This window comes from Ailuropoda melanoleuca, chromosome 8 (assembly GCF_002007445.2).
Source record: "Ailuropoda melanoleuca isolate Jingjing chromosome 8, ASM200744v2, whole genome shotgun sequence".
Classification (NCBI taxonomy): domain Eukaryota; kingdom Metazoa; phylum Chordata; class Mammalia; order Carnivora; family Ursidae; genus Ailuropoda; species Ailuropoda melanoleuca.
In genome coordinates, this window is record NC_048225.1 from 10411514 (window position 1) to 10438087 (window position 26574).

Genomic DNA, 26574 nt, shown 5'->3' on the forward strand with positions numbered 1-26574 from the left:
AAAATTTTTCGGACAAAAAATTTTTACTAAATTCTTGCACACAAAATATTTAGTTTTCGCTGATCTGCTTTTTCCTAAGAATCAGGTGCTGGCAATGTTCTGAATAATTGAAGCTTCTAATTCATTGACATTTATTGTTTCACAGAACAAATAGGGAAGCCTGCCAGTTTGCAGATAGGCAGGCCTGTCCCCAGATGTCTCTCCAGTGAATGCCCAGATTCATTGAATCATTTAGGACCATTAAAAACCATTAGGGCCACACTAGCTTTAAACGGAACTAAGCAGAATAAATAATCCCGAAGGGGCCATAATTTACCCTTTTCTCTTTGTCTTTGTAACCCAGACTGAATTCCCAGAGACTTGGAGCAGAACTTTCTGGTGATACAAGGTTTATTCTACTTACTGCAGGTCAGAGACAGTCTGGCACTGATACAATTAAAAGTGCTTCCAGAATACGTGGACATGTTCATTGGTTTTGAACGGCCCTAAGTGAACCTTCGGCGGGATCCGTCTGGTTTTGGGGCGATGGGTCTACCCAAGGGCACATGGGGAAATTTTGTATACTCTGCATCTTGGACTCAACTTTGTTTGAAAATTGTCGGAAGTCCATGAGTTCACGTAGTAAGAAAGTCTTTGCAGCCAGAATCTTATGGGTTTGGGGGAGTTAGGAAGACGGAAGGACCTCTTTTGTTAGAGGAAAGGAAAAGCTTGAGCTGCGAACTTAATCTCAGCTGAATCTTCAGTGTCAAATATTCCGGAACAAGATCGTGCATCATTTTATTAACCTACACCCTTTCTGTCTGGGATGCTGTAAACGAGTCTAGCTAAATGAGGTCTCTGTGTCTATGTGTCTGGTGCGTGCATGTGAGTAGTTAGAGAACATTCAACGCTTGGTTTAATGTGCAATTTACCAATCCATGGTAACCTCTGGCAGGGGCTCATTGCTTCATATAAACGGAAGAGGAGAAAGCTGCCCCTGGAAGATCAGTCCCAGCGGGTGAAGCTGGGCAGCCAAAGCGTGGCTCACCTCTCCAGTTGCATTTCAGGGTGTTGCCGGGCCCTGTGTATCCGCACAGGGGCCAGCCCAGGGAGAGGGCTGGAGGTGGGCTCAGACAGCCAAGGTTCTCAGCTTGGTTCTGCTGCCTTCTCACTGTGCGACCTTGAACACGTTGCTTCGCCTCCCTGACCCTGGTAGTCGCAACAGCACCCACCCGACCCCTGTGTAGGCTCCTATGCAGGACCAAGGGATGGCAGAACAGTCTGTAAATTGCAAAGGGTTGAGTACCTATTAGGCATCCTCGTCATTTTCCGTTGTGAAGCAAGAGCAATGCCATTTGTAAACCAGGTTTCGAGCACATCCCAAGCATTGTTTGTGAGAGGAGCTGAGGCTGCTCTGCTTGCACTCCTTTGAAGAGTTGGTGTCACGATCACTCCGTCTGCTGTTTTGCAGCCGAAACGCTAAGTGGAGCCGTGGGTGTACCTGGGGTCTTTCTCGTTACAGTACAGACTCTGAGGGGGGCTAGATTAGTGTCTCCCCTACTTTCGCTTAGATGGAAGCGTATTTATAGTCTGGTATAAATACAATCAAAAGGTTCCTATAAAACTCTGTTATTACTGAAGTCCAAAGTTAGAAATGCTTGAGGTTTCGGCTTCTTGGCTCCTCCATGCTGCAATGAATATTTTATGGGAAAGGAAATACTTCGTGTCTGACTCTTTTTATAGTGCAGCTTCTCCCAGGGCTGGTAACCTTCCAGATCTCTCCAAAATCAAAGCCATTGCCTATCCATCTCTCTCCTCCCTTCTTCACAAATCCATCAGTGCCCTGCCTTGTTGAGGTGTCCGTGTTCTCTTGGTGAATGGGCCTATTTACGAAATGTGTGGGGTACAGTTTCCAGTCCTAATTAATGCCTTCAGCCAGAGGCGCTGGCCGCTTCCCAGGTCTACCCCACCCCTTCTTGGCACCTTGTGGTGCTGGTCAGCCCTGGTCTGAGAGGCGTGCTGGCAGAATGCCCTCGGGTTCTCCCCTTGAAGGGCTCCACCTGCCTTCTTTGCTGAGTGCCCAGTATCTGTGGAATTAAAAAAAGGCGATAGGTGAGTCTGAGGTCCCACGGAGCCCAAGGGCCCTTTCCCTTTGAACGCCTGACCCTGAGTAGCCATCTTGATGAGATTTCCCTGTCAGGCCCTCTTACTATTATGGTCCCTTCGGTGACCCTACAAGGAAAGCAGGGCTTCCATGGTCTTGGCATGGCTTGCTAGGTCCAGGATTAAGGAGGGGAGATGGGTCTCCTGGCTGGTCTGCGTCTGTGGAGCTGGCTCCTCTGTCAGCACAAGGCCGTCCTGCACGGGGTTCAGTTTGGCCTGGAGGTCCTCAGAAACCTGTTACGACTACAGCAGTACCACAGACCAGGCTTCTGGCAAGGTTACGGTGTCCCTGAACACCCACCTCAGGCAACGAGCCCACGTGGTTCTTTGGAGGCCCTCACAGGTTGGCAAGATACTTCAGACTCCCATGGATGGGGGCTCAGTGGCCTGGGTCTTTTAACCAGGGCTCAGAGAGCCCCCGTGGGGTTGGGATGGTGGGGGAGACACAGGACTTTTGAGACGCACAGGAGCAGAGCTGGCTGTGCCTTGGCTCTGGCTCAGGACAGCTTTTTCTTAGCAAGGGTGGGTCTGTGAAAAATGCGTCCTGTGACCTGAATATGGGCTCCACACTTCATTTAGTGGGACTCTGGGAGCTCAACAGTTTCACTGTATTTGCCTTCTGCTGTTTTCTGCCCCTGCTGCTTGTCTTGGTGCCAAAGGAGGTATAGGGAAAGAGTGATTTGCAAGCCTTGGGCAGCTTTGGTTTGATCTCCCCTCTCTGGTTGCATGACCCACCAGCTAGAGCTGAATTTCCTCACTGCAACTTTGTACTGAGTCTTGCTCTGTCTGTCCTTTGCCCCCTTCCTTTCCTACTTTTCGGTCTTCAGACTTTGCAGAGGCACAAGGCAGAGTGGGGAGTAGAGGACTGTAGGTCTCGTAGGCTCACAGGCTCACTTGTCTCTTCAGCTGTGAAAGTGAGGAAAGGGGTATTTATTATTTTTGATAACTGGGAAGGGGATCAGCCAGTTGCTTTCTGGAGAACTCCAGCACAGCATTTTACACCTAGAATCGACTACACAGAGTTTTTAACAATTGACTTTTAGGGTTCCTGTGACCACCAAGCTGATGGGTGGGATAGAGGCAAGGCCTAAAGAGTTGAAAAGCCTCACATGTTTGAAAAGCTTCACTCATATTTTAACTCACCCTCCCCATCTGTCAAGTAAACAATGAACATGGATTAAAAAAAAGAGGGAACGTTTTTTATTAAGTGCCTCTGGTATACTAGACGCTGCCATGTGCTTTAAATAAATATCCTTCAGCAGAATCCCAAAGCTTTTCAGCAATTCACTCATTCTGGGGACCTGGATAATCCACAGGTGGGATTATTGGCCCTAGGACCAGAGAAGCCACTGGTGCCGTCTTCTTCAGTGCCTGGAGCTGTGCCAGATCCCCTAGAAGACTCAAGGACCTGTGCGCTTCAGTTCCTTCTCTTAGGGCTTGAGACCGCAAACCTTAGACACGTGGGCACGCATGTGTGCAGACACAGATACAGCTAGTGGATCGGGCCAGTGCGAGCTATACATTCTAGTGCTCCAGGAATTCACAGAGCACTGCCACAGGGGTACCAGGAAGGTGACAGGAGACACCACCTCCTTAGCAAAGCCTTGTGGGCTGCCGTGATGGAAAGTGTGGACAGCCTCAGGGCATCGGGCAGAAGATGAGAATGTATGGTTAGTGGTCAGTGCATGTGGTAGACAGAACAGTGGCCTCCCCAACGCCTCCCCAATGACGTCCACATCCTAATCCCTGGAAACCCATGAGTAGTGTTAGCTTATTGGCAAAGGGGAAGTGAGATCGCTGGCCAGCTGGCTTTAAAGTAGATAAATCATCCTTGATTAGCACAGGTGGGTCCAAAGTAGTCCTCATACCCACAAAGGTCTGTAAATACGGAAGAGGGAGGCAGAGAGTCATTGGTAGAGACTGAGAGGAGGTGAGGACAGAAAAGCCGAGAACCAGAGATGACAGCCTGGGAGAAACTCAGCCCGAGGTCGGTGGCTTTGAAGATGGGTGAAGGGGCCTCTGGCCAAGGAATGAGAGCAGCCTCTAGAAGCCTCCCTAGATGCTCCCCTAGACGGACCTGGGTCTGCCAACACCTTGACTTCAGCCTAGGGAGCCTGATTTTAAACTTCCTGCTTACAGAACTCCGAGATCATACATTTGTGTTGTTTTAAGCTGCTGAATTTATGGCAATTTGTTATAGCAGCCAGAGGAAACTAATACAGCAGGGTGGAAGAAAGCTGAGCAGCTGGTGCTCAGGGGAGATGGGAGCCAGTGCACCTCTCTTTACTTTCTCAAAAGCTCCTACAACAGGAAGTGACCTTTTTTATCCCTTCCTGGGAAGCCAAGCGGGACTGACCCTTAGTGTGCCCAGCGTCTTGTGCACCTCAAAGGAATGCACCCCTGGCCTTCCCTGGGCCTCAGTTCCTTCTTGTGGGATGGCTCCTCTCTCCTCTGCAGGGCTGTGAATCTACTTTGTGGGTTTGGAATGTCACGGTGGGGCTCTGGCTAATGAGGGAAGTGGGTTGGGCGGAATTCAGTTGAAATTCTTTTGTCTTGGGAGACAGTGGTAGGCTTGGACCCCGACGAGAGTGATGTCTGGGTTCTGATGTCATTCCCTGCCTCCCCTTGCTCAGGTCCTTCTCTTCACTTGTCTTCCTTGTGCGAACAACCTGGTGAAGTTTTAAAAATAAGTAGATTCTCCCAGGAAGGGCTAAAAATAGCATTAGCCTTCTGTCTTGGCATTATGCGAAGGTTATTTACCACTGTTAGGAGAGTAAGGGTGCTCTGTGTAGGGCCACCCAGAGGCAGCTGTAGAAATGGGGTCTTGTCCCCATAAAGTAGATGGGCTCATGAGCTCATGGATTACAGATCTGTCCATAGGCTGTCAGAGTCAGAAAGAACACCCTCATTTTACAGATGGGGAAACAGGCCTCGGGAGCTCATATGGTCTGTGGTAGATCTTAGAAGTCTGTGACCTTCTGAGAGCTTTTTTCCCCCTACTGGCTTTGGAATGTTCTAGGATTCTTGCCTTCTAGTATCATCAGTCTGGGTGCTGTGGGTGAGTCGTAGTGATGGTTCTAGAGATCGGCTTTCCAGTGTTCTCTCCACGAGAGGAACGAAGCTACTCATCAGGTGGGGTATTGCCTCCCAAAAGGTTTGGTCTGGGACATTTTACTCCCCATTGTGGCACCTGAGAAGAATGTCCCCTGAGGGTGACTTTGTCTTGGGCGTTTTCGTTTTATTTTTAAGATTCGAGTGTAGATTTAGCAGAAGGGTATCATCAGTCTCCTTGAAGGTTGGGCCGGTCTGTCTCTGGGCTTGACGGCCGTGCTTTTGGCTGGGTCGCATGTTATTGTCCTAGCCTCCTGCTCCCCAGATGTCCACAACTGCCCCATGTCCTGCATGGCATTTCTTTTGGGGAAGTCTTTACAAATATTCTAGGCGATCTGTCTGTGATGCTTGAATACATTTATTCCTGGATGCACAGAAGGCCCAGGGACCTCCTAGACCCTCTGCTTCTTAGAAGGTTAAACTATTATGGAAACAGACACTGCATCTGTGTCTTCTCTTATATCTTATGTGCAGGGGTGACCTTTGGGGTACATTGTTCGGGAGACTAACCATTATCTACCATTTGAAGTCTGCTGCTCTCCTCACTCTACCGAAAGAGAAATGAAATCTCATTGTCGTGATTAAGGTCACAGCCACCAGCCGGTTAAAGAAGCCCTTGCGTCCCACTCACTGCTCCCCTTCTCCCCCACTTTCCTGTCCTCTCCAAGATGTGAATGTCTTAGGAAGGAAAGGGAGCAAGAACTGGGAGGAGGCTGCCTGTGGAACTTTCCATCTCTCGACCTCACTGGAGACAGAGCCTGGGCATGCTCTCAGGGACACTGAAGTGACATGGGTGTTCAGATGGCAATTAAGTATTTGTATGACTGGACCTGAGGATTTCCAGGCCATGACCCTTCCAAGTCCTTCCAGCCCGGTAGACATGTGAATGAGACTGTGTCTTCTGGAAGGGTGATGAAGTGCCCTGCCCACTGTGTTACGGTTCATCTCATTACGGTTGACCACGTCCTTGTCTTTGCGCAGAGAGGATAAGGATGGAGTCCGTGGAGAAAACCGTGTCGCGGTGGTGGGAGAACTCCTCCATTGGAAGCCAGGGTCCTTCTGAGACCGCGATGGTGTCTCCCTCCTCCCCTAGTGAATGGTGCAGAGAGCTGGGGGAAGGTCCTGCCTGGCTGCTCTGAGCACATGCCCTGTTTGGTGATGAGCGTGGTGAGCCCCCCGCTCTGCACTGGCGCGAGGTGGTCAGGGAGCAGCTCCGGGAGCCCTGCTCTCCCGGTGGCTCTCAAGAAGGCAGATGAGCAGCCAGGAATGACCTGCTGGGGGGCAGGATGAAAGGTGCCCCAGAGCTTTTGACAGGCCCACCCTTTGGTCCTCTGTTCCCTAGAAAAATGGGTGGCCTGGGAGAGCAGAGGAACAACTCCTAGGGAGGGCTGTTATGGGGTTTAACCCACGGGCTTTCCATTTGAGAGAAAAACCAGCTGTGGGATTGAAGAGTGCATGGGATTAGCGTCTCTGGCTTGACGGATTTAGAACTTTGCCGTGGAGCAGGAGAGGGCGGAAGAGCTGCAGGAGGGGTGCGTGGGGGTTGGGAAAAGGATGTGGTATTCCCAGACAGCAATACACCCGGGCTGGAGAAGGGGCTGGTTTCTGCTTTGTTGCTTTGAGCCCACGTTCAGAACTTCTAGCATCTTCATCTGGCACTTTGCCACATCTCCCAGTTCCTGTCGTGTGTTACTGGTTTTTAATCTTTGACATGCATGTGCCTGTGGCTTCCTACTAAGTTTTCAGGTCCTTGAGGGTACAGCCTATGTATTACATTTGTTTGACCCTTTCCACAGGGGCTAACACCATGCCTTGCATTTAGTAGGCAATAAATACTTGTCGGCTTGAATGCACGGCACTGCCGCTCCCTGCTTCCTTTCTCTTAGGGGAGCGACTTACTCCTGTCCCCACCGTCTCACTCAGCCCAGTGTCCCATCTCAAAAAGAGGTGGTGGAGCCAGCCTCTTCCTCCTCCAGAGGGGACCGTGTGTGGAATGATAAGATGCACAGCCTGGGGCACAAGTGGACATGTGGGAACGGAGGGGTCCCAGGAATGTGGAGCCCATGCTTCTGTAGGCTGAAGGAGACCCTTCTTGCAGGCTGTCCCTTTGATTTGTGGACCTGCCACGGTTCCCTGGTCAAACCCATCCTCTGCTGTGAAGGGGAAAGGGGGGCTGCCTGTAACTCCCTGGCACCTCGTGACTTCCTGCCCTCCCCAGGTCCTCCGTTCATCAGCTCTGCCAGCTTGTTCGGTACAATTGTTCCAGCTTTATTTGGAAATTGGAAGCCTCATTTTATATAATCGTTCCCTAAAGATTTTCTAAATGAAACTTGCATACTTCATCTGCTCCCCGACTTTCCAGATATTAAACAAATATCTCTAAGAGGTTTCCCTTTCTTCCCCCCTTGTCTTCTCCTTTTTCCTCGGAGACCAGCAGTGTGCTCAGCCAGATGGTGAGAGAAGGGGTGTGTTGTGGGGACGACGTTGCCCGCTCGTCCACGTGTGTGCAGTGGGGGATTCTTCGAGAGGGGGTGCCGGTTTCTGTCCAGCCTTTTCTTGCATTGTTGGCATCTAGCTACGGAGCCAGGCAGAGCATGCTGGCAAGTGACCAAACACAGAGTGGGTGGCAGGAAGGCTCCGTCACCCTGATATCCCCGCGTGGAATCCACTTGTCTGTGAATGGGAGGCTGTGGGGGAGGTCGGGGAGGAGCAAGTGTCTGGCCAGGCTCCAAGGCCAGATGTTCTTTAGTGCCATATGTCCTGACAGGAAGGGTAGGTCTGGAGGGCTTCTGGAGTATGTCTGACCTCTGCTCTTGAACCATCACTGTCCTCACGAACCCCCTTCCTCCCCTGTTGGGGGCCTGTGATGTTTCCCTCTGTGCCTGCTCTTGCTCCCCACCTTCCCCCTCACTCATGCTCTGGTCTAAACTCCTTTTCCTGGACCCCACAACCCCCAGCTGCACTCCCGCATACCTGTCCTGGGTTGGCCGCCCCTTGCGTGGGAACGAAGCTGTTCTGTGCCTATTTCACCCCCATCCTAAATGCCTTCTCTTCTCCTCTGCCTGCTTGAGCCCTGGTGTCCACCGAGCCCAGCCTCAAGCCCACCTGCTCAGGGAAGCCTCTGGGTGTTTGATTTCCACGGACGCTGCGCGTGGCGACTGCAGTCTGACGTTCGTGCACGCGAGTTAAGAATCTGGTGTGTTACGTTGGAGGTTGTCTTCTCTCTTTAACTCGGTTTCAAGGGGCAGGTTATTGTCTCGTGCTGTGGTTGTACCACCCACCAAGCCAGGCAAATACCTGACTGATTCTCAACCTGTCTCGGCTCGTGAGAGAGGAAGGAGACCTGAATGTTCTTGCCCTCTCCAGCCCTGTTGAGTTGGCGACCGGCTCAGGGCGCCAAAGGGAAAGAGGTAACGCAGGGTGGCTCCTGCATGGCAGTTTTTTTGCCATCTGCGTTCTGATAAGTAGGTGATGGCCTGTTCAGTCAGATGAGTGCTGCTGCCAGGTAGCAAACAGAGGCAGCAGCTCTTCCGAGTTTCCTTCCATGGTAACTCGTCCTCCGTGGAGCCAGGCCCCTGTGCTCGTCACTAGGTAGAGATAGGCAGTTTGTTCCAAGTTCTCTCTTGTACCTTCTTGGGGCACAGAAGGATCTTACAGATGTGTGGCAGGTAGGCTGTGTTGGCCTTTTGTTTTGGAAGGCTGACCGAACTACTGTCTCTGGACATCCCCTCATTCTTCATGTGGAATTTGTACCCTTTTCTCTGTCCTCCTTCTTCCGTGGTCCTTGCCTACCCTGAGCCTTCCATTCCCAGCCAGCTCCATTGTTCCAAGGAGCAGTTTTTGGGTGGCTGCTTGATGAGTGCAGTGGTGAAATCAAAGTCTGCCTCTGTCTCAGGACTCTGCCTGCTCCAGCCCACGGTGTGACCTCTGCAAGCTCATGCCTGCCCACTTCTCCTCCTGCCTGCTGCAGGTGACCTGAGGCTTGTCCAGCGTGACTTGTTCATCTTAGCGAGTCTGGGCTCATGCAGTGCCTCCATCACGTGGAAATCTCCCTCATCCGAGGCCTTTCCATTTTCGGTATTCCCTAACATGGGTAGATAGAGCCCTTCAGAGCCCATGAAGCCCCCGAGGGGACCAGCCCAGTTTGCCGTGTCCTCAAGCCACACCACCTGCCATTCGTTTGCTCCTCTTCTGCGTGCCCACACACTGGCTGCTTGTCAACGTCTCGGCACATGACCTCTCCCTCCTTTCAGAATTCTTTCTCTTTCTCATCAGCCAGGTAGCAAATTGGCCAGGCGACAAGGGTTTGCCTTTCTCCTTCTCCAGCCTTCCTCTAGCTAACGTTTGTTTAAGACACTACATTCTGGGGACTGGGCTTACGTCTTTTATGTGCACAATCTCATTTTCCTACCTTCTGAGGGAATAAGCTTACTATCCCACTTGACAGATGAGAACACCGAGGCTTACAGAACCCCCGGGTCTTAAAGCTACTACGCAGTAGACCTGGGATTTGCACTCAGGGCCAGCGTCAGAATCTGAGCCATTGAACTCTTTTGCTCTGCAATCTCGGTTTGTATCAGGCTCCAAGCTTTATGACCCTTGGCAGGTTGTTTACTGCTTTGTGCCTCAGTTTCTTTCTTAGCAAAACAGAATAAAACAGAAGGCCTCCTAGGAGTCATTCTGAGGATTGGATGAGATGATGCATAAAAAGGCACAGAATAGTGCCTCTGAGATGTCTGTGATTCTTCTAATTCTGCATTCATCAATCTCATTTTAATAGTGGTTGGCATTACTGTTGTCACTTCTCACGTTTCTAGCATTGTCGTTAGCACCTAAGACAATGTTAGGCACATGGGTTTTATCCGGGAAATGCTTGGTGAATGAATGAGAAGGCACTTGCGCATCCAGAGGTGACTTGGTGACTGTCCTCTGCGTGATGTTGTCCTCGTGACAGATGCCGATGGTGAGAGCACCTTGGGGCCCAGTGTACGGCGTTGGCAGGTGCTGGCGGCAGCAGCTGGGGGACGAGGCATTGTGGGGTGTGGTGGACGAAGCGTCGAGAACCTTCCTGTTGCCTAAAAACTTTTTTTTCCTCCCGCCCCCTTCCCAGTAGCTCTGAGCCCTGCCAAGTCTGTGCACAAGCCTTGAAATGACAAAGTACCCTTTAGTTAATTGCACAACGGATTGCCTAGAGTTAAAAGTTCTGATTTATATGACTATAGCTCTAACTGCTCAATAACACAGGCCTGTAATCTACTTTCATTTCAAACAGAACGGTGATTTATAGGGCAGCATGCCGCTTTAGCTCAGAAATGAGGTGTTCAACATATGCTCTGTTGACATAAATTTGGAATTTATCGCTGTTGTCAAAACTGCCTGTTGGACAAAGGTGGGTATTAAGGCAATAAATGACTCAGAATAGTTTTCTGTCACATTTCCTAACCATTGTATTCAGTCTATTTGAGGGAAAAATATATACTTAAAAGTAATCAAATGTCCAAAATCCATGCGTCTTGTTTTGAATGGCGAGCAGGGTGGATGCAGCGGGGGAGGGAGGGACGTGAGGATGGGGGGAGGGGTGGGGTGGCTGGGGGTGTTGGCAAGGAGAAAGCTTTTCCTGAAGTTATGGCCCGTTTTAAAAAGATTCCACTTTGCTTCCTCTCCCCCATCCCCATTAGGGGGAGGTGGGCTTTCCTTTCTCATTTACAAAGAGGGGGAGGAAAATGAAAGCTCATTAAATAAAAATAGTAAAGGACATTTTTATGTGTGGGCTTAAAGCCCGCGATGTCAGGGAGGAGTTAGTGAGTGGCGCTGTGAGGGAGGCAGAGCAGGATTTAGTTTATGGGGAAATAAAGCCCACCAGCCGGCCGGTGTTGCTTCTTTGCAGCCTCGGTGAGCAGGGGCGTGCTTCCACCGTCCCTCTGCAGGCTCTCATGGCCATGTGACCTCTCGGCTGGCCGAGGAGGGTGAGGAGCAGTTGGGGGCCAGGCTGTACGCCCAAGACACACGCACCCAACCACTCACCCAGAATGTGTTTCGAGCACCCACTGATGCTGAGGCTTTGCAGGGCTCGGTGCAGAGAAGTGAGGCAAAGCTCTGTCTCTGGGTAGTTTCTCAGCTAGCTGAAGAGACAGGCAGACAAGCAGGTGCAGCAGTAGACACAGATCAAAAGGTTGGGGGGAACATGGACCAGCTTTGGGGGCAGAGGCCCCCGGGGGCTCCCCCAGGATGAGGCTGGCTCTCCTGCCTGGTGAAATGGTTCTTTGTGGCGATCAGGTCTCTGCAGGGAAAATACAGGTAAAACATGCACTCGTGATGGAGGCCTTTTTAAAGAGATGTGCAGTTTTGTGGTCAGGTAATGACCGACGTGTGTGTCAGGCGGGATTTTCTGGGTTGGGTTCTAGAAGAGCGAGAACCAAGTCCCTGCGCATAGAAGCTGTCACCTCTGTTCCCATGGGCGTCAGCCCCACGCCGTGGGCCCGTCAGGGCATCATCTGAGCTCGAGGGCAGCAGGGAGGATCTAGAGAGTGTGGTCGGAGTCGGATTTGGGAATCTCTGTCCTCCACCCTCTGTTTTAGGGTAACGTAGCTTGCAGCATGCTGTCGGTAAGTGTGTGTCTTGGCGAGATGGAAAGTATGCACGGATCCAGAGAGCCGGCTGTGCCTTGGCTGTCGCTGGGCCCAGAGTGGTCGGTGTTCTGCATTTCCAGCACGCCTGACTCCGCGAGGCAGCCTTACAAGTCAGGAGCTGGGGGAGCACGCAGACTGCCTGCCTGGTACTTCTCCTCGTGAAAACAAGGCCCAGCAGGGGAGAGGATGCGTATCTGTTGCTTTTATTTTATTTTGCCTTTTATCTCCATGCCCACACGCTCAGAGCGTCTCGGCGTTGATAAATGTGTGTTCTCACACATACACATGCACACCGTCCCCCTTTCTCTTGCCCGAGTGCGTGCCACACACACACAGTCCCTTGTACACTGGGTGCGGACACCAATTGTAAGCCTCCTCTGTATGGCTCACCCTCCCTTTGCCACCAACCCCTGTCCTTTTCACACAAAGCTCCCTGTTGGGAAACTCATAATTTTTACACCACACAGTCTTGACTGACCATTGCTGGAATTACTGTCTCTTTGAAGTGCTTTCTGCTGGGGCATTTACAGGCCGTTTTAATTACCTGCAGCTTGCAAGGGGCCTTGCTCTGTCCCCAGCCTTTGTTTGTTCTTTGCAAAGAGTCTGTGCGTAAAGGAACACGGCTGCCTTCTTTTACAAAGAAAGAAAAGGGGCACGGAGAAGTTTGGGGAGCCCTTCACACAACTTCTCCCCGAAGCCTGCTCCAGGCCCCCCTGCCGCCTGGAACAAGCTGGGAAAAGGAAGCCGGCCCTTGCTCCTGGCTTGCCCACGCATCTAGTGGTTTCCAGTGGCTTCCAGTGCCATGGGCCTCTCTCCTGTTTGTATGTGTGTATTTTGGTTTTAAGTATTATTAAATATATTTTCAAGCTTCCCGTCACAGACAGCAGGGCTGTCAAATAAAGCTTCCCTCAGTGCCGACCAAATCAGAGTCAGCTGCTGTGGAGCTGGGATCCTGCTCATACTTTTTTCAACTAAATCTGTTTAAGGAGCGTGTGTGATTAAATTTTTGAGCCTGGACATGGGGTGGAGGGTAGGGGTTGAAATCACATGCGAAGGCAGAAGGTAGCACCACGTTGAGCTGTCTGGGTTTTTCCTTTTCTTGTCTTAATTTTTCATTCGGTTCTCTCTCTGGAATGAACTAAATATAAATAGCCTTCTTTGGGATTCCTGTTAAACACAAGTGTGGCATGTCATGTCTGTAGACGAAGATGCTAGTTTACCGGAGGAGCCTTGGAAATGTTTCCCCTTCTCTGCTGGCTTCTACAGCAGAAGGAGTCTTCATTCATATTTATTCATTTAGTCCAAAAATGTACTCAGAAATCGGAACCCTCATATATTGCTGATGGGAATGTAAAACAGTGCAGCTGCCTTAAAAAGCAGCCTGGCAGTTAAAAGGTTAAACATAGAGGTACCAGATGACCCAGAGGTTCCACGCCTAGGTGTATACCCAGGAGAAGTGAGATTTATGTCCTTTGCCCTTATTACAAGAGCAGCACAAAGCTATGACAATGGCTTTTATTACAAGAGCTGTTACAGAGCAGTGCCCTTATTAGAAGGTAAAACCTGTAAGCAAATGTTCATAGCCACGTTATTCACAGTAGACAACAGGCAGAAACAACCACATGTCTATCAACTGATGAGCAGATACATTAAAGGTGTTATATCCATTCAGTGGAATATTATGTTGCAATAAAAAGGAAGTAAGGACACCTGCTCCCACCTGGATGAATCCTGAAAACAGTGAAAGAAGCCAGTGAAAGAAGCGAGGGAAAGAAGCCAGACCTAAAAGGCCACACATACTGTATGATTCCATTTGTATGAAATGTTCAGAAGAGGCAGACCTATAGAGGCAGGTAGACTGGGGGGTGAGGGGAGTGGCGAGTGACTGCCAGTAGGTGCGGGGTTTCTTTTTGGGGTGATGAACACATTCTGGAGATAGGTTGTGGGGGTGGTTGCACAGCTCTGTGAGTATAAGAAAAACCTCCGAATGGTCTACTTTAAGAGTGAATTTTATGGTATGTGGACACGTCCATGAAGGTGTGACTTGAAAATACAAGTAGTGAACGCCCGCTCTGCCCCAGGTGCTGTGCCAGACTCCGAGGATGCAGGGGGCCTGCAGTCCAGGCCCGGTGAGGGACACTGGTGGAGAGCCCAGGGCGTGCCTGTAAGTTGTGTTACGTGCTGTGTCGGAAACCAATCGAGTGCAGTAACTCAGAGCAGTCCTGGTGTGTAAGGGACTAGATGGACGGCCGCTCAAGTGCAAGCGTACTTTTCCAGAGCCTGGCGCACACAGTCACTGCTTCACGGGGGAGTGAGCAGCGGGGGCTGAGGGTCTTCTCTGTAGGAGCTTATAATGGTGCTTTGAGACTCAGCCTGTCTGTGGACTCTAGGTGTGCTCTTAGTGTCTCCTTCCTGCTGGTGGCCTTCCCGTGCCTTGCCTTTTACTGGGAGGCGAGATGGAGAATGTCTCTGCAGGTACCGGTACGTGTGAACGTGGATCCCGAGGTGAGCATTCTGGAGACTTCCACCTGCTTACGTGGGAGAGTGCCTCCCTTGGCCTCAGTTTCTTCATCCACATCCCATCTGTGCAGGGGGGAGGCGGCGCTCTCTTCTCCAACCACAGGGTGGTTGACGTAATTCTCAGCAAGCCCTTTCAGAGTCAGATGCCATCTGTAAATACATTAGCATTGTTATTCTAGAACCTCAGTTGACTAGATTTCTTTTTTACATTTTTCTGGAAGAAGAATCTGCAAAGAGGTGGGTATCTGTTGTGCTTTTACCTTTTCCTTCGTTACAATGACGTAACTTCCACGGTGGGATTTGGTGTCCACATCGGTTCATCTGCTCAATCTCTCATCTTGGACTCATAACTGAGGTTGGGAATGATGGCTCTCACAGCTCACAATCCTCATAGAGAAGTGATTTAATTTTCAGTGTACTAAAGCAGAAAGAATGAGGCAGTATCCATTAAGGAGATTTTCAGAGGGCTCTAATTCGAAAGGAACTTTCTTAGGCCCTTGATAAACCTCGGGTATTTCCCACAGTCTCCGAGGATCCGTGGCTGGGCAGTGGGATTTGAAGGTAGCATTTCGGCTTTGTGGCTGAAGTGAGAGCAGGTAAAAATGAGGCCAGATTACCAGGAGACAGGGCTGCCTCCTCAGGCCCAGGCAACACAGGAAGATAAAGGAGGAATCCAGAGCTATTTGAAAACAGTTTTCCCAGAAATTGGCTATTTGTGCTGGTTGAAATGAAAGCCTCTTACGGGTGTGAGAGAGAAACAGCAAAAACCCTGCTCATCTATAACCATAGTTCAGTTCCCTTATAGGGCCTTTTAGGATCTGGAGAGAATATTTTGGATTTATTTTTGTTTTCCTTGGGCTGACGTCACGAAGCATGCATCATGGTGCCCTGTTTTGGGTTTGGAAAAAGCTCTAAGAAGCTATAAATCTTAAGGCATTTTACTATTTTTCCCCTTCCCTTTTCAAAAAGCACAACTTCTCTGGTTTCTTTAAAAAAAAAAAATAGGAGAGAAAGAAAAAGAAAGAAACCTACAAAAGTGTATATTGATCCCTTTCTCTCAGATCTTAACTGCCCAGGCTGTAATACCTTGCTTACATCTGCCAGGTTTTTTGTGCAGTTTTGCAACATCTCCTTAATCCAGTGAGCATAAATAGAACATTTCAATCATATTTGGCTACCAGGAACTTCGCAGATAAGCACGCTAAGACCTTGTTGAAAGAGACTGTATGAGATTGTGTGTGATAAGATCATCCTATAGCCCAGCGCACAAATGAAAAACTTTTGTTCTTGGTGAAATATGTTGATACAGATATTTCAAATAAATGACTTACGAGAACTCAGTATTTTAAAACAAAGGACCCGTTACGTAACGGCCCGAAGCCCGGGCCTCCTGGTGCCCAGCAGCCGTGAAGACCCTTCTCAGAGCCGTTGCAGCAGGCAGATTAGTGTGCCCCTTTGTCATTTCTGACATGCTATTTTAACACTCACGCGGCGGGCTTATCGCAAAGCAACTGTACTTGGTGTGGTTATGGCCGCGGGGAGTGCCATTGTCCTGCCCCGTATTTTCAAGGCTGGGGACAGCTCTTTCCACTCCAGGTTGGCCTTGATCCCAGGCCAACGCAGGATGCATGGTCTTCTTCTAAGAGCCCCGTGGAGGCCTTCTCTTTTGGACAATAGGGACAACTGTTCTTGGACTCATACATGTTTGCATGTGTATGTGTGTGTGTTAGAACTGATTTATGGTGGGGTTTTTTTTTTTTTTTAATCTCTACGTTTTTCTTTTTGAATTCCCTCCTGTGTTTGTTCATTCATTCAACAAAAAATGCATGTGTCCCTCCTGTGTTCTGGGCTGTGCTCGCTGATGGAGGCTGAGGGGTTGAATCTGGGATGGCTCCTTCAGGAAGGAGGTTATGATCTGGTGAGCATAGGCCCCTGTCAGCCCCACAGCCTTCCAGTGTCGTAAACCTGATTGGAAAGGACCTAAGAAATCATCTACCCAACGCTCGCATTGCTACAGAGAGTGTGAAGTGCAGCTTCCAGAGGGTAAGTGGTTTGACCAAGGTCATTTGCTGGTTACGGCAGAGCTGGAGAGAACACTGGGTGTCCTGCCCCCAGAACAGGATCTCAGCCAGTGTTAGACTTCTATTCTCGATTCTTGAGGAAACATGCCTTCTCTGCTGTTCTCTCCCCCCCCCCCTTTAAAAGGCTCCAAAGCAACCGAATGGCCACAGTTTTCCAGAGCTCCGCTGGCCTGAAATCCCAGGAGAGGGGCACGTGCTGTGCGTCCCGCCGCCCCCATTGTGCAGCATGGAAGGCGTTAACTAGCACTCTGTTAGTTCTTGGTTGTGTTTTTTAATCTGTTGTTAGAAATCCTTGCTTTTATTGGTATATTTACTTTATGGCATACATAAAGAGCTATATTAAAAAATAAATTGTGTTGTAAAAGCATTCGGTAATGTTTATTAATATTGACTAGTCGGGGAGCACGAACTCTATTGCTACGAGGATAATTTGTGGTAATACCAGCTAAGCATTCACAGCTCGTCCAATGACTGTCTAATCTCAACATTAGAAAAAAAGTGGGTAAAAGGATAATTTCCCTTATGCCTTGAGAAAATGAAAGTGACCCACTCCCTAGTCCAGATTAGAACTGCTCTTTCTTTTCTGCCCTGGGGGTTCCAGGCCTCTCCTCACCACCGCTGCCGGCAGTCCCGGGGCTGGGGTTCAGTGGTCAGGCATCCCTCTGTCTTGGGGTGGTTGGCCACTGCTTCATTAGTGATAGCTTCTCTCGTCCCTGCTCTGGTTGTCTGCATCTGGGCTGAGGGCTTGGAGGCAGAAATAGAGACCTGTTCCCTGTCCTCAAGGAGCTTATAGCCTTGAAGAACTTATAAATGGCTTAGTCCTAAATCATGGCCTTGATATGGAGAGAGAGTACCTATGGAGAATGATACTGGATATGACTAATGACCCACTCAGACTGGAATCTGTCCCTGCTGGTGGCATTAGGGGACATTCCTCGGGATAAGATAATGTCACCGTTAGAGGGTAGGGAACATTCCCTGAGTATCCCAGATGTCCTGGTTTAGGGTGGAGGTCTTTAGTAGAACAGGCTCTGTTCAGAGTATCCCTTCTCCACAAAAAGGCATGTGTAGAAAGTACAGAAGATGAGACCAAATATGGGAACATCTTGAAATCTCCCTGGAAGTTGCTTTTGGAAGTAAATTCCTGATAGTCTGATAACTTTTCATTTCATCCCTTCTTAAAATTGGAGCCCAGAATGCTTTGGCTATTTGGCCTTCCTCTTGCCATTTGAATTAAAGGTCAATGGACATTGAAGGTATGTTTTGAACTTTAAGAGTCTTGGAGAAAAGACTAAGCCCACTGCTGAAATATGTAAGCTCTTTCCTCTCTTGGTTCCGTTTCTTCTTGGAGAGATGAGCAAGGCTAGGGTGAGGTTCCCTGACCACGGGGCATAGGAATCATTTGTTGTTTTTGAGACCGTGCGTTGGCAGAGCTCCGTGAAGGGACTGGCCTCTTACCAGGCCCACATGCGAGCATGCGGCTGCATGCCAGGTCCTGCTTAAGAGAGGAAGGACCAGGAGGAGGTGAGTGGTGCCTTGGTTCCCATGGTTAGAAGAGGATCTTGGAGAATATTGATTCCCATGCTGGCAGCAGGCTTTTGAGAGAGGAGGGTCATTTGGACTTTGGTTTGGATCTGACTGTCAGAATGTCCTGTCTCCTCCTTGCCTGTTCTGAGTACCCCTTAGAAGCCCTGAGTAGGTCACATTGATGGTTGTGGGATGAGAAAGCAAAAGCCCCCGGCGTTAGGGTAGCTTCTGCATGTGGGAGAGCTCAGACCAAGGAGAGAGGGTGAGTTGGAGGGACGGTGAGGGCCTCACTGGCCGGAGCAGAGTGTCGATTCAGGGCATGTGATCAGTTAAGCTGAGAACAAGGAAAACTTTACCTTATAAAAACCCTTATAGGATGGATTCCCCTTTTTATTTTTTAAAGATGGGTAGTTCCCTCCTACTCACTTGCCCCATTGACAGACCCTAGTTCTCTGTGCTGGTCTGCCCAGCAAAATTCACAAGTCAGGCACTTTCAGATCCCCAGGAGGAGAGGGAGGGAGGGAGAGAGTGTAGCCCTTGGGTTATTGGACCGAATTCCCTCTCTAAACCTTCCTTGCTTGTTGGTCTGCTTTGATTGCTCTTGTCTCTGGTGAGAAGAACTTGGGAAGCAATGGAACATTGGCAGTCTGGGGGCCTGAAACCCTCTCTTAGGCAGGCCCTGCTGCCGGCTCTCCTAGCATTCTCCCCTTGGCCCGCGGCTCTGTGGGATGGAGACGGGCTGAGTTGCTCCTGCAGAGAGTAGATACAGAAGGTGCTCTTAGGGAACCCTGGTGTGCTTGGCTACGTCTGGAGACTGAGGGTGAGGAGGATGGAGTGTGGCATGTGTCTCTCCTGGCTGCCACGACTCTGCTGCTGTGTTCTAGGTGGGCTGGGGGGATGAAGGCCCATCTTGAGAATGAGGGGTTGGGCTGAAGCTCAGGCTTTACGTGGCTATGAAAGAGACATTGGCCTTCCTCGAGAGGACTTCAGGGGCCACGGGACAGAGCCCAGCTCCGGGCTGGAGGTGCCCATGATGCTCTTGTGCTGGGACTGCCGTTAAAGATGAGAGGAGGGGTGCCTTGACCCCACATGAGATGGAGGAATTTCCTTAGCAGCACTGAGCAAACCCTTCTAAAACTAGGCCCTATGAAGAAAAGGAGAAATCAGCAGGGCTTCTGCCATGATATAGTTTATAGTCCAGAGCAGACAGAATCTATGACTTGTCAAACTTCCAGTAGCACACAGCTTGATGTATCTGGTTAGCTCAGTTTGACTAGTGAGAGTTGTGTGGTTGAGAATCAGTGAGAAGGAATGAGTCTTTCTAGTTACTTGTTAAAAGGTTCAGGATGTGCTTAGTTCTGATTTCTTATAATGATTCAGCTCCCTTGAGAAAATAACTAGAAACCTGCTAAAGGCTCATTTTTTCTTTGTCTTTTTGGACATAATGGAAAATCTGTTACATTCATGGTGGGTTTAGCCAGCGGGCCAGTGGGGGCCTGTGCTGGGACAGCAGCACTGTTGGCAGGGAGGGTGGGGGATGGTGGCTGAGAACCTGAGCCCACTCCCCAGGACTCTGGCGAGAACCTGATGGGTCCTCCAGCAAACCTGGAATGGGGGTGCTTAGGCCATGCTGAAACTGGGTTACTTTCAAGACGCTGTTCAGCATTGTCACTGCTTCTCAGGGAAGGGAGTGTGAAAACCAAGGGAGTATGCAGAAAGGTGCAAAGATGTCCCTAGCTGCCCTCCTTTCCTGTGCTGCCGTGGAGGCTGGTGACCTCAGATGGCCATGAGCAGTTAGACCTCACGAAAAGACAAGACCATACTGGGAAATTATGCGTGTGTGGCGAGGAAGATGGAGGTGGACAGAATTTCCATTTTAATCAAAATCTGTGGTATAATGTCACCAGAGCGGCGGTGGGGGACTGCGGTCTACAGAACAGAGACCGTGAGTTCGTACAAATGTACACTTTTCCTCGGAAACCAGTTGGAATTCTGTTCCCTCACTGGTCATTCTGCAGACTGTGCCACAGAGAGTCTGCTGGTAGCCAAGTCTCTTGAACGCACTCAGAGTCCTCTCTGCCATTTCCTTTTCCTGCATGTTGGAAGCGTCCACCTTTCCACATCCTATCCCTTGGTGTTCTGAATGGTAACGGGGGACAGGAGCAAACCAGTGCTGGGCTCTGGTCAACTTCTAGTCTTGTGAAGTGCTCCCTTTTTCTCTTCTGAACTTCATGTGCTTTGCCGTTGTCTCTCTGCCAGTGGGGTAGGACCTTTGTCCTTGTACTGCGTATGGATCACATGGATGCCACACTCCCCTCTGCACCCTGTGTGGGGCACTGAGTTAGTGGGTCAGGTACAGGGCACTGTCCTCACCCCAAAGACTAGACAAGATAGGACATCTGTGTCTCTGAAGGCTGGGCGATGTGTGGCAGCAGAATGGTTCCAAAGAAAGGCTACTGATGGGTTCCAGAAGTCTCTTTTACTGAAAGAGAGACCACAAGTGAGTAAAGGAGGAAACTCAGGTTGTCTGGCTTAGAAGGTTTTAGAATGAGTAGACTTCTGGGATTGGGTGTCAGTTTTTGCTGGGGCTGTCCTAGCCTCACTGCCTCGGCATCATGGGATATCACACAGTGGAACATGGCTCAGAAAGAATAATAGTGCCCCGTAGGGGATTCCTTGGAAGCTAGGTAAAAGGATAAAATTTAGGTTCCATAAAGGACCAAAACCTTAGAAATCACCCACATCACTTTATACCTGAAAAATGCAGAGAGGTTGTTATAGCATAATTTGTCCAAGGTCATAAAACAAGTTAATGGCCAAGTCAGGCTAAGGATCTGGGTCTTCTGGCTACTCGCCTGGCATTCTTCCTATACCCTGTTACCTCTGAAGTAAAGGGCAACACGTATCACCTTTCACACTGTGCTGATCCAGTGGCCCAGGAAAGCCACTTTCACCGTTTGCCAGGCAAATCCATTCACATCCAGAAAAAAAACCAGAAAGTGTTCATCGGGGTGTAGATCAAGAGATTTGGTCTGGAACCTGCAGGGAGAAGAGATGGGAGTCCAAGGGTGTGGTTGGGGATACTTATCCTGGTGGTGGCTGCTGATACTGGAAGACTGGCTACCCCAGTGTCCTTGGGGAAAACAAATCTGAGTGGGTGTCAGTCCTCCTGTCAGCCATTCCCCTGGGAAGTCGGCTCTCCTGGAAGCTAAGAAATCACTAGGGAAGAAAAGATGACCATGAATGTGGTGGAAACCCACCCACTCCCACCCACCACGCCCGACCATGCTGTGTACAAGAGGTGCCCCTGCCGAACCATTTGTGAGGTGAGCTGCTGCTGCTCCGTCTGCCATGCCTGGGTAAGTGACAGGAAGGCTGTCTACATGTGTGGACATGTACACAGACACACTCAGTTGCCTGGGCGCATGTCTAAAAGCATGGAACGCCCAGAAGGCTCTTAGGACATGTCCCAGTGTCCAGCATTGTGAAATATATTTGGAGTTAAGAATGTTCAGTTAAAATGTTCTGTACTGTTACTATTTCTCAATTAGGTTGGATCAGCCATGGCCAGGAGTGAGATAATGTGGGGGTGGGGCACACTACAGTGTCAGGGATGAGGGTGTGTGTGTGTGTATGTATGTGTGTGTGTAAGATTGAGAAATTATTTGTTGCCTTTGGCAAGGAGGTAAAGGGAAAGTGAGCAAACAAAACACCGTGATTGAGAAAGAGTTCCGTGAAGGGGCCTGGGTGTGTGGACACGGCATGCGATCTTCAAGCCCCTGGGGCCCATAGACTGTGACACTCGGGAGGCTCACCTGGGGGCCCGCGTGGTTCTGACTTACCACTGGGTTCTCATTCCAGGATTTGGAAGGTGGTGGCGGTCGGTATAGTTGTGGTGACCTGGGCTCCGAGGCTCAGCTCTGGGTGCTGCTGGCTTGAATGTAGAGTACTTCCTCTCTGCACCCAGGGTTTTATCAGGGTCCGTACCAGCCGTCTTCCAACCTTCTACTGTGGTCTCGGCCCATCACCGTCTGATTGCAATAGGTCGTAGCTCTAGGGGAGACTTGTAGGCTCTATTCTGCCCTACCTCCATCAGCTCCTGCCTCTGGCTGCCATTGCCTGCCCTGTTCCTCAGGGCAAGGCACAGAGACGGGCATGGAGGTGGATCCCAGATCCGGCAGTGGCAAGTAAGGGCCTGAGAACAGGAGTGTGGGTGGGAAGAAAGTCAGCGTTCCGGGCCAGATGGCCCACACGCCAGCCAGCAGCTGCGAGCCTCAGCGGCCCGCAGCACACAGACCTTCTTCCCTGTGCCCAGCTCTCCGCTAGCCTGCCTGCCTCCCTGATCTGACCCAGCTCCACCGCTGGCCTCTGCCAGAGCAGGGGGCCTGGTGGGAAAGGCCAGGTCGGAGTTGGGATATGGGCACTGCTGCAGGCTGGGCTTGTGGCCACTTATGAGTGGGACCTCTGTCTTCCTGGGGTGATCCTATGTGTCAAGCCTAACTCACAGAGCTGCAGTGTTGGGAAGCTGACATAGGTGTGCGAAAGTACTCGGAAAGCCCCAAATGACATTTGTAGAATGGTGTTACCCAGTTTTCGTGCATTCTTTCTTTCTGTTGGGACTCAACCTCTGGCCAAAAAGAGAGGGAAGACCCTTAGCACTGGGCTTCTGGGGAAGGGCGTGCATGCTGGGCACTGCAGTTCTCAGAACATTGGGATGTGTCCATGAAGCCAGTGAGTCCTTCCCAAGTGGCTTAAAACCTACTATGTGCCTGTCACTGCAGTGGGAGCTGGGGATACGAGAGAGGAAGGGGACAGGCGTGGGCCTCCTGAGTCTGGTGGTGTTGCGGGAAAGCGGGGCACGTGCCCGTTTGCAGCACAGTGAGGCCTGATGTGACCGAGGTAAGCAGAGGCCTGGTGGCCTCCACGTGTGGTCAGTGCCGGCTCACCAGTGACCATCCCGCGATGCCTCCTTCTCACCCTGAAACTGGATCTGGCTTTTTTCCCTTGCTCTCTGTGCCAGTGGGTAACGCAGTAGGAAGTGTCCTGTTCTTTACCCCTTGGGCAAGCCCAGGAGTAGACTCCTCCTTGGCAGCGGGCCATGGGGAGAGGGGCGCTAGGCCGTCTGAGCAAGGAGGGATGTCTCCATCAGTGTCCATGTGCAGCAGCCATGCCTGCCTTCTCCCTCCCTTGTGCTCACCTCCTGGAGGGGTGGCTGCAGAGCCCCCAGGTGTGGGTGGGCTTGCCTTCCAGCCAGCCAGAGAAGCCCCAACCTATCTTCTCCTCTCCCTACAGGAAGCTGCACAGTGGCATGAAGACGTACGGGTGTGAGCTCTGCGGAAAGCGGTTCCTGGATAGTTTGCGACTGAGAATGCACTTACTGGCTCATTCAGGTAGGCCATGCTGCCCTGACTGGCCCATTCAAGCGCAGGCTATGGCCTCTGGCCCGCCTTGGTCCCTGCTCAGAGCACAGATGTCCCCGCTGCCAGCCGGGGCCTTTGGGCCACCACGTCCCAGGGATGCTCCCTCCAGGTTCATGGAGCAGAGGGCCCATCCTGATGGTGTGACCGTCTGCACGAACCCATCCTCCTGTTCTCTTGGGTTTCCCAGAGCACTGCTGGCACCCAGTGCCCAGTGTGGTGGACCTTCCAGAGTAGACGACAGTTTCAGCAGCATGACAGTAGTGGCATTCGGTTCTCGAGGGCTCATGAACCTGACTCTTGGGTTCACATTATGCAGGAGCCTTTCACTGAATAGAAGCAGAAAGGTTGGAACACAGACCTAGTTACAGCGTGCTGTCTTTTGCAAGTTAGTTTTATCCCTTTCTAGTGGGGTCAGTTGTGTGGCCATGGGGAGTTTCGCCTGTGTTTGGGCAAAGCTGCCCTGCCCCGTGAGGCATGGGAAGTGGTGAAGCACCTGACCTCCAGCCTACCCGGGTGTTGCTGGTGGAGGGAAGGACAGCTGATGGGGCTGCTTTGAGGCCAAGGGTCGCCTGGGTTCAGTTGTAGAGGCCTCCAGCCTTCCCTGCGGGGCCAGCGCTCTCTTGCTTCCGATTTTCTTGCCTTCCAACCTTGGAGTCCCGTTCTGGGGGAGAGGTGAGGGCCGTGTAGCCCTCCAGCATCTGCGGAATGCGCACGGGCCTTGGGGTTAGGCAGGTGTTCAGACCTCGTCTGTAGTATGTCCTGTGTGACCTTGGGCATATCTGTCTCCCGAACCCCGTTTCCTCATCGGGGCAGTACAGGTTCCACCTAGCCAGCTCGTAGAATCCGGTGACAGAGCATATGTCACAGGCTTCTACAGTACGCACCCCAGCATACAGGTGGCGTTCAGGAAATGTTGACTGCTTCTGTCTCACCTTCTTTCACCCCAGTTCCAAAGTTGTGACCCTGGGGCGTGTTCCCATCACTTCACTCCAGAAGCTTCTATCTGGCAGCCTGTTCATAGTCTGCCTTCACATTGCCCAGGCAGTTGTGCGAATGCTATTTGGTGTGTTTTATGCTTTAGCCCGCCACGGTCTTGCTGCAAAGTCGGTGTGGCTCTGCACGGCATGGAAGGCTCTCTCCCTGGCCTTCATAGCAGCTCCTAAAGTTCCCTAATCCCTTCTTTCTTTCCATCCTTCCCCCTTCCAGATCCGGGGGTTGTGCCCCGTGAGGTGGCTCTCTGTCTCACCATGTGTAATCTGTCCCCACATCTTTGTGTGCTCCGTTCCTCTTCCCCGTGAGGTCATCCACTCCTACACCTTGTTCCCCTGCACCGTCCTCATCCTGCCCATCTCTCCCACATTGTGCTGGAGTCCTGAGTCCAGACCCCCTTGTGTCCAGCCTCTGCTTGGTACGCATGGACTCCCTTTTTTCAATTTTTATAGAATGCACCTTGTATCTTTTTGCTTCCCTTCAGTTTTGTAGGTCGTTTGGGGTTCAGTGTGGGGTTTCAAAGCTGACTGCCAGCCAGCTTGGCCACCCCCCAAGTGCAGAGAGTTGGTCTTAGGTTTTATGTGCTCCCTGCTGTGGGCCCTGTGTGGTCTCTAACTGTGTGGTGCTGGACACCTCCATGCGGGTAATGCACTTCTCCGCCTGGGGTTAAAGCTTCCTTGCCCACACCAGAACTTGGCCCAGTGAGCGTCTTTTCTCCTTCCTCCTTCCTTGAGTCCAGCGCTCTAGCCAGACTCATCTATTTGTTGGTCTGTGCTCTGTGTAGACGGACACAGCTTGCTTTCTGAACTCTGTGGCTTTGTTCACCCCATTCCCTCTGCTTGGGATAATGCTTCCCTAGTCTTGCCAGATTGTCTAAGGTCCCTTATGCAATGCCATCCTCCACCTTTTCCCACCTTCAGCCAGGAGCTGTCATGCCTTCTTCTGGTTGTCCGTATGTCTTTATCTGAAGCACTCTGGGCACAGTCTTGTCTCTTTGTGCTCCGGTTATTTATGGACTTGTCTTATCTCCCCTACTCGGGAGTCAGGGATAGAAATTGGGAAACCTGCCTCCTGACCATGTGGTCTTGGGCAAGAAACATAAGCTTTTTTCATATCCTCATCTGTAAGATGGGAGCACTTAACCCTCCCTCAGAGATATTGTGAGGCTCTCATCAGACCCTTAGCATGGGCCTGACTCATGATCGGCTCTCAGGAAATAGAATTTCCCTCTCCCTAGTTCCTCTGATAGACTGGAAGCTAGTGGGGGCAGGGTCTGTCCGCAGTATGTGCAGCACATTGCCTGGCACGTTGCTGGAGTCGGTAGGTACAGGTCAGATGAACGAGTGCAGCTGGGAGAGCTTGTCAGGGGAGCTCCAGTCTCCTGCTGGGTCCCTCCTGCAATAGGAACGGTGTAGACCATCTCCCGGGGGTTCACTGGGGGGCAGCCAGGGCCAGCCTTGGCTGCATTGGTAGCGCCAGTGGGAACGGCAGATGGGGAGGCACTGCTTACACGTGTGCAGGGGGGCCCAGAACCCCTGTTCAGACAAGGTGAGTGGCTTTGCACCACCCCTCCGGAGCCAGCAGCTGCCTGAGGACGTGCACTCCCATCCTGGCTGAGATGCCACTGCCGGGTCCTACGATCTCCATCCGATGCTCTGGCAGCTTTGGGAGCTGGGTCCTGTGTCCCTCCCTAGGCTCTCTCCTCCATACCTCTCTTACTCGACACTGATGTCTGATTGTGCTGAGTGACTTGCCTCTCTGAAATGCACTTGCCAATGCCCTTGGAAAAGAGGATTTGGTGACGGGGGAGGTGTGAGGGTCATAATCCTGCTTTAATTCACCTTTGCAGATCGCTCCGATACTTCTGTTCTCTGTGGCTGCTTTCTGTTGTCCCGCATACCTCTCACCCCTGTGCTGGGATGTCTTGAAAAGAAAATAGCAACAAGGGCTTAGAGAGGCTAGACCACTTCCTGAGCTGTTCGCACCCCCTGAGAAGCAGTGGCCCCCAGAGGGTCAGGGTTACAGGGCTGGGCCAGCTGTGCCAGGCATTCTCTCGGATGCCAAGGGCAGAAGCAGGATTCTCCACATTCTGACTCCTCTCCCAGTTGCACGATCACAGAACCCTGTGATGTTTTAGAGGAGACCTCGGTTAGA

The 26574-nt window shown here is 51.0% G+C and overlaps 1 protein-coding gene and 1 long non-coding RNA gene across 3 annotated transcripts in view; one reads left to right on the forward strand and one right to left on the reverse strand.

Annotated features, from left to right (window-relative positions):
- ZBTB16 (zinc finger and BTB domain containing 16) overlaps positions 1–26574 on the forward strand; it is a 176538-nt gene that overhangs the window by 68605 nt on the left and 81359 nt on the right. The window contains exon 3 of the mRNA XM_034665624.1: positions 23303–23400. Within this exon, the coding sequence (XP_034521515.1) occupies positions 23303–23400 (98 nt within the window). The remainder of the gene's footprint in view (positions 1–23302; positions 23401–26574) is intronic.
- LOC117803313 lies at positions 20233–21934 on the reverse strand. 2 transcript variants are annotated; one of them, XR_004627011.1, is made up of 3 exons: positions 21853–21934; positions 20920–21049; positions 20233–20492 (listed from the first exon to the last, which is right to left on the reverse strand). It is a non-coding gene; the product is annotated as an uncharacterized LOC117803313 (long non-coding RNA). The 2 variants fall into 2 exon arrangements; XR_004627010.1 differs by lacking the exon at positions 21853–21934 and adding an exon at positions 21327–21409.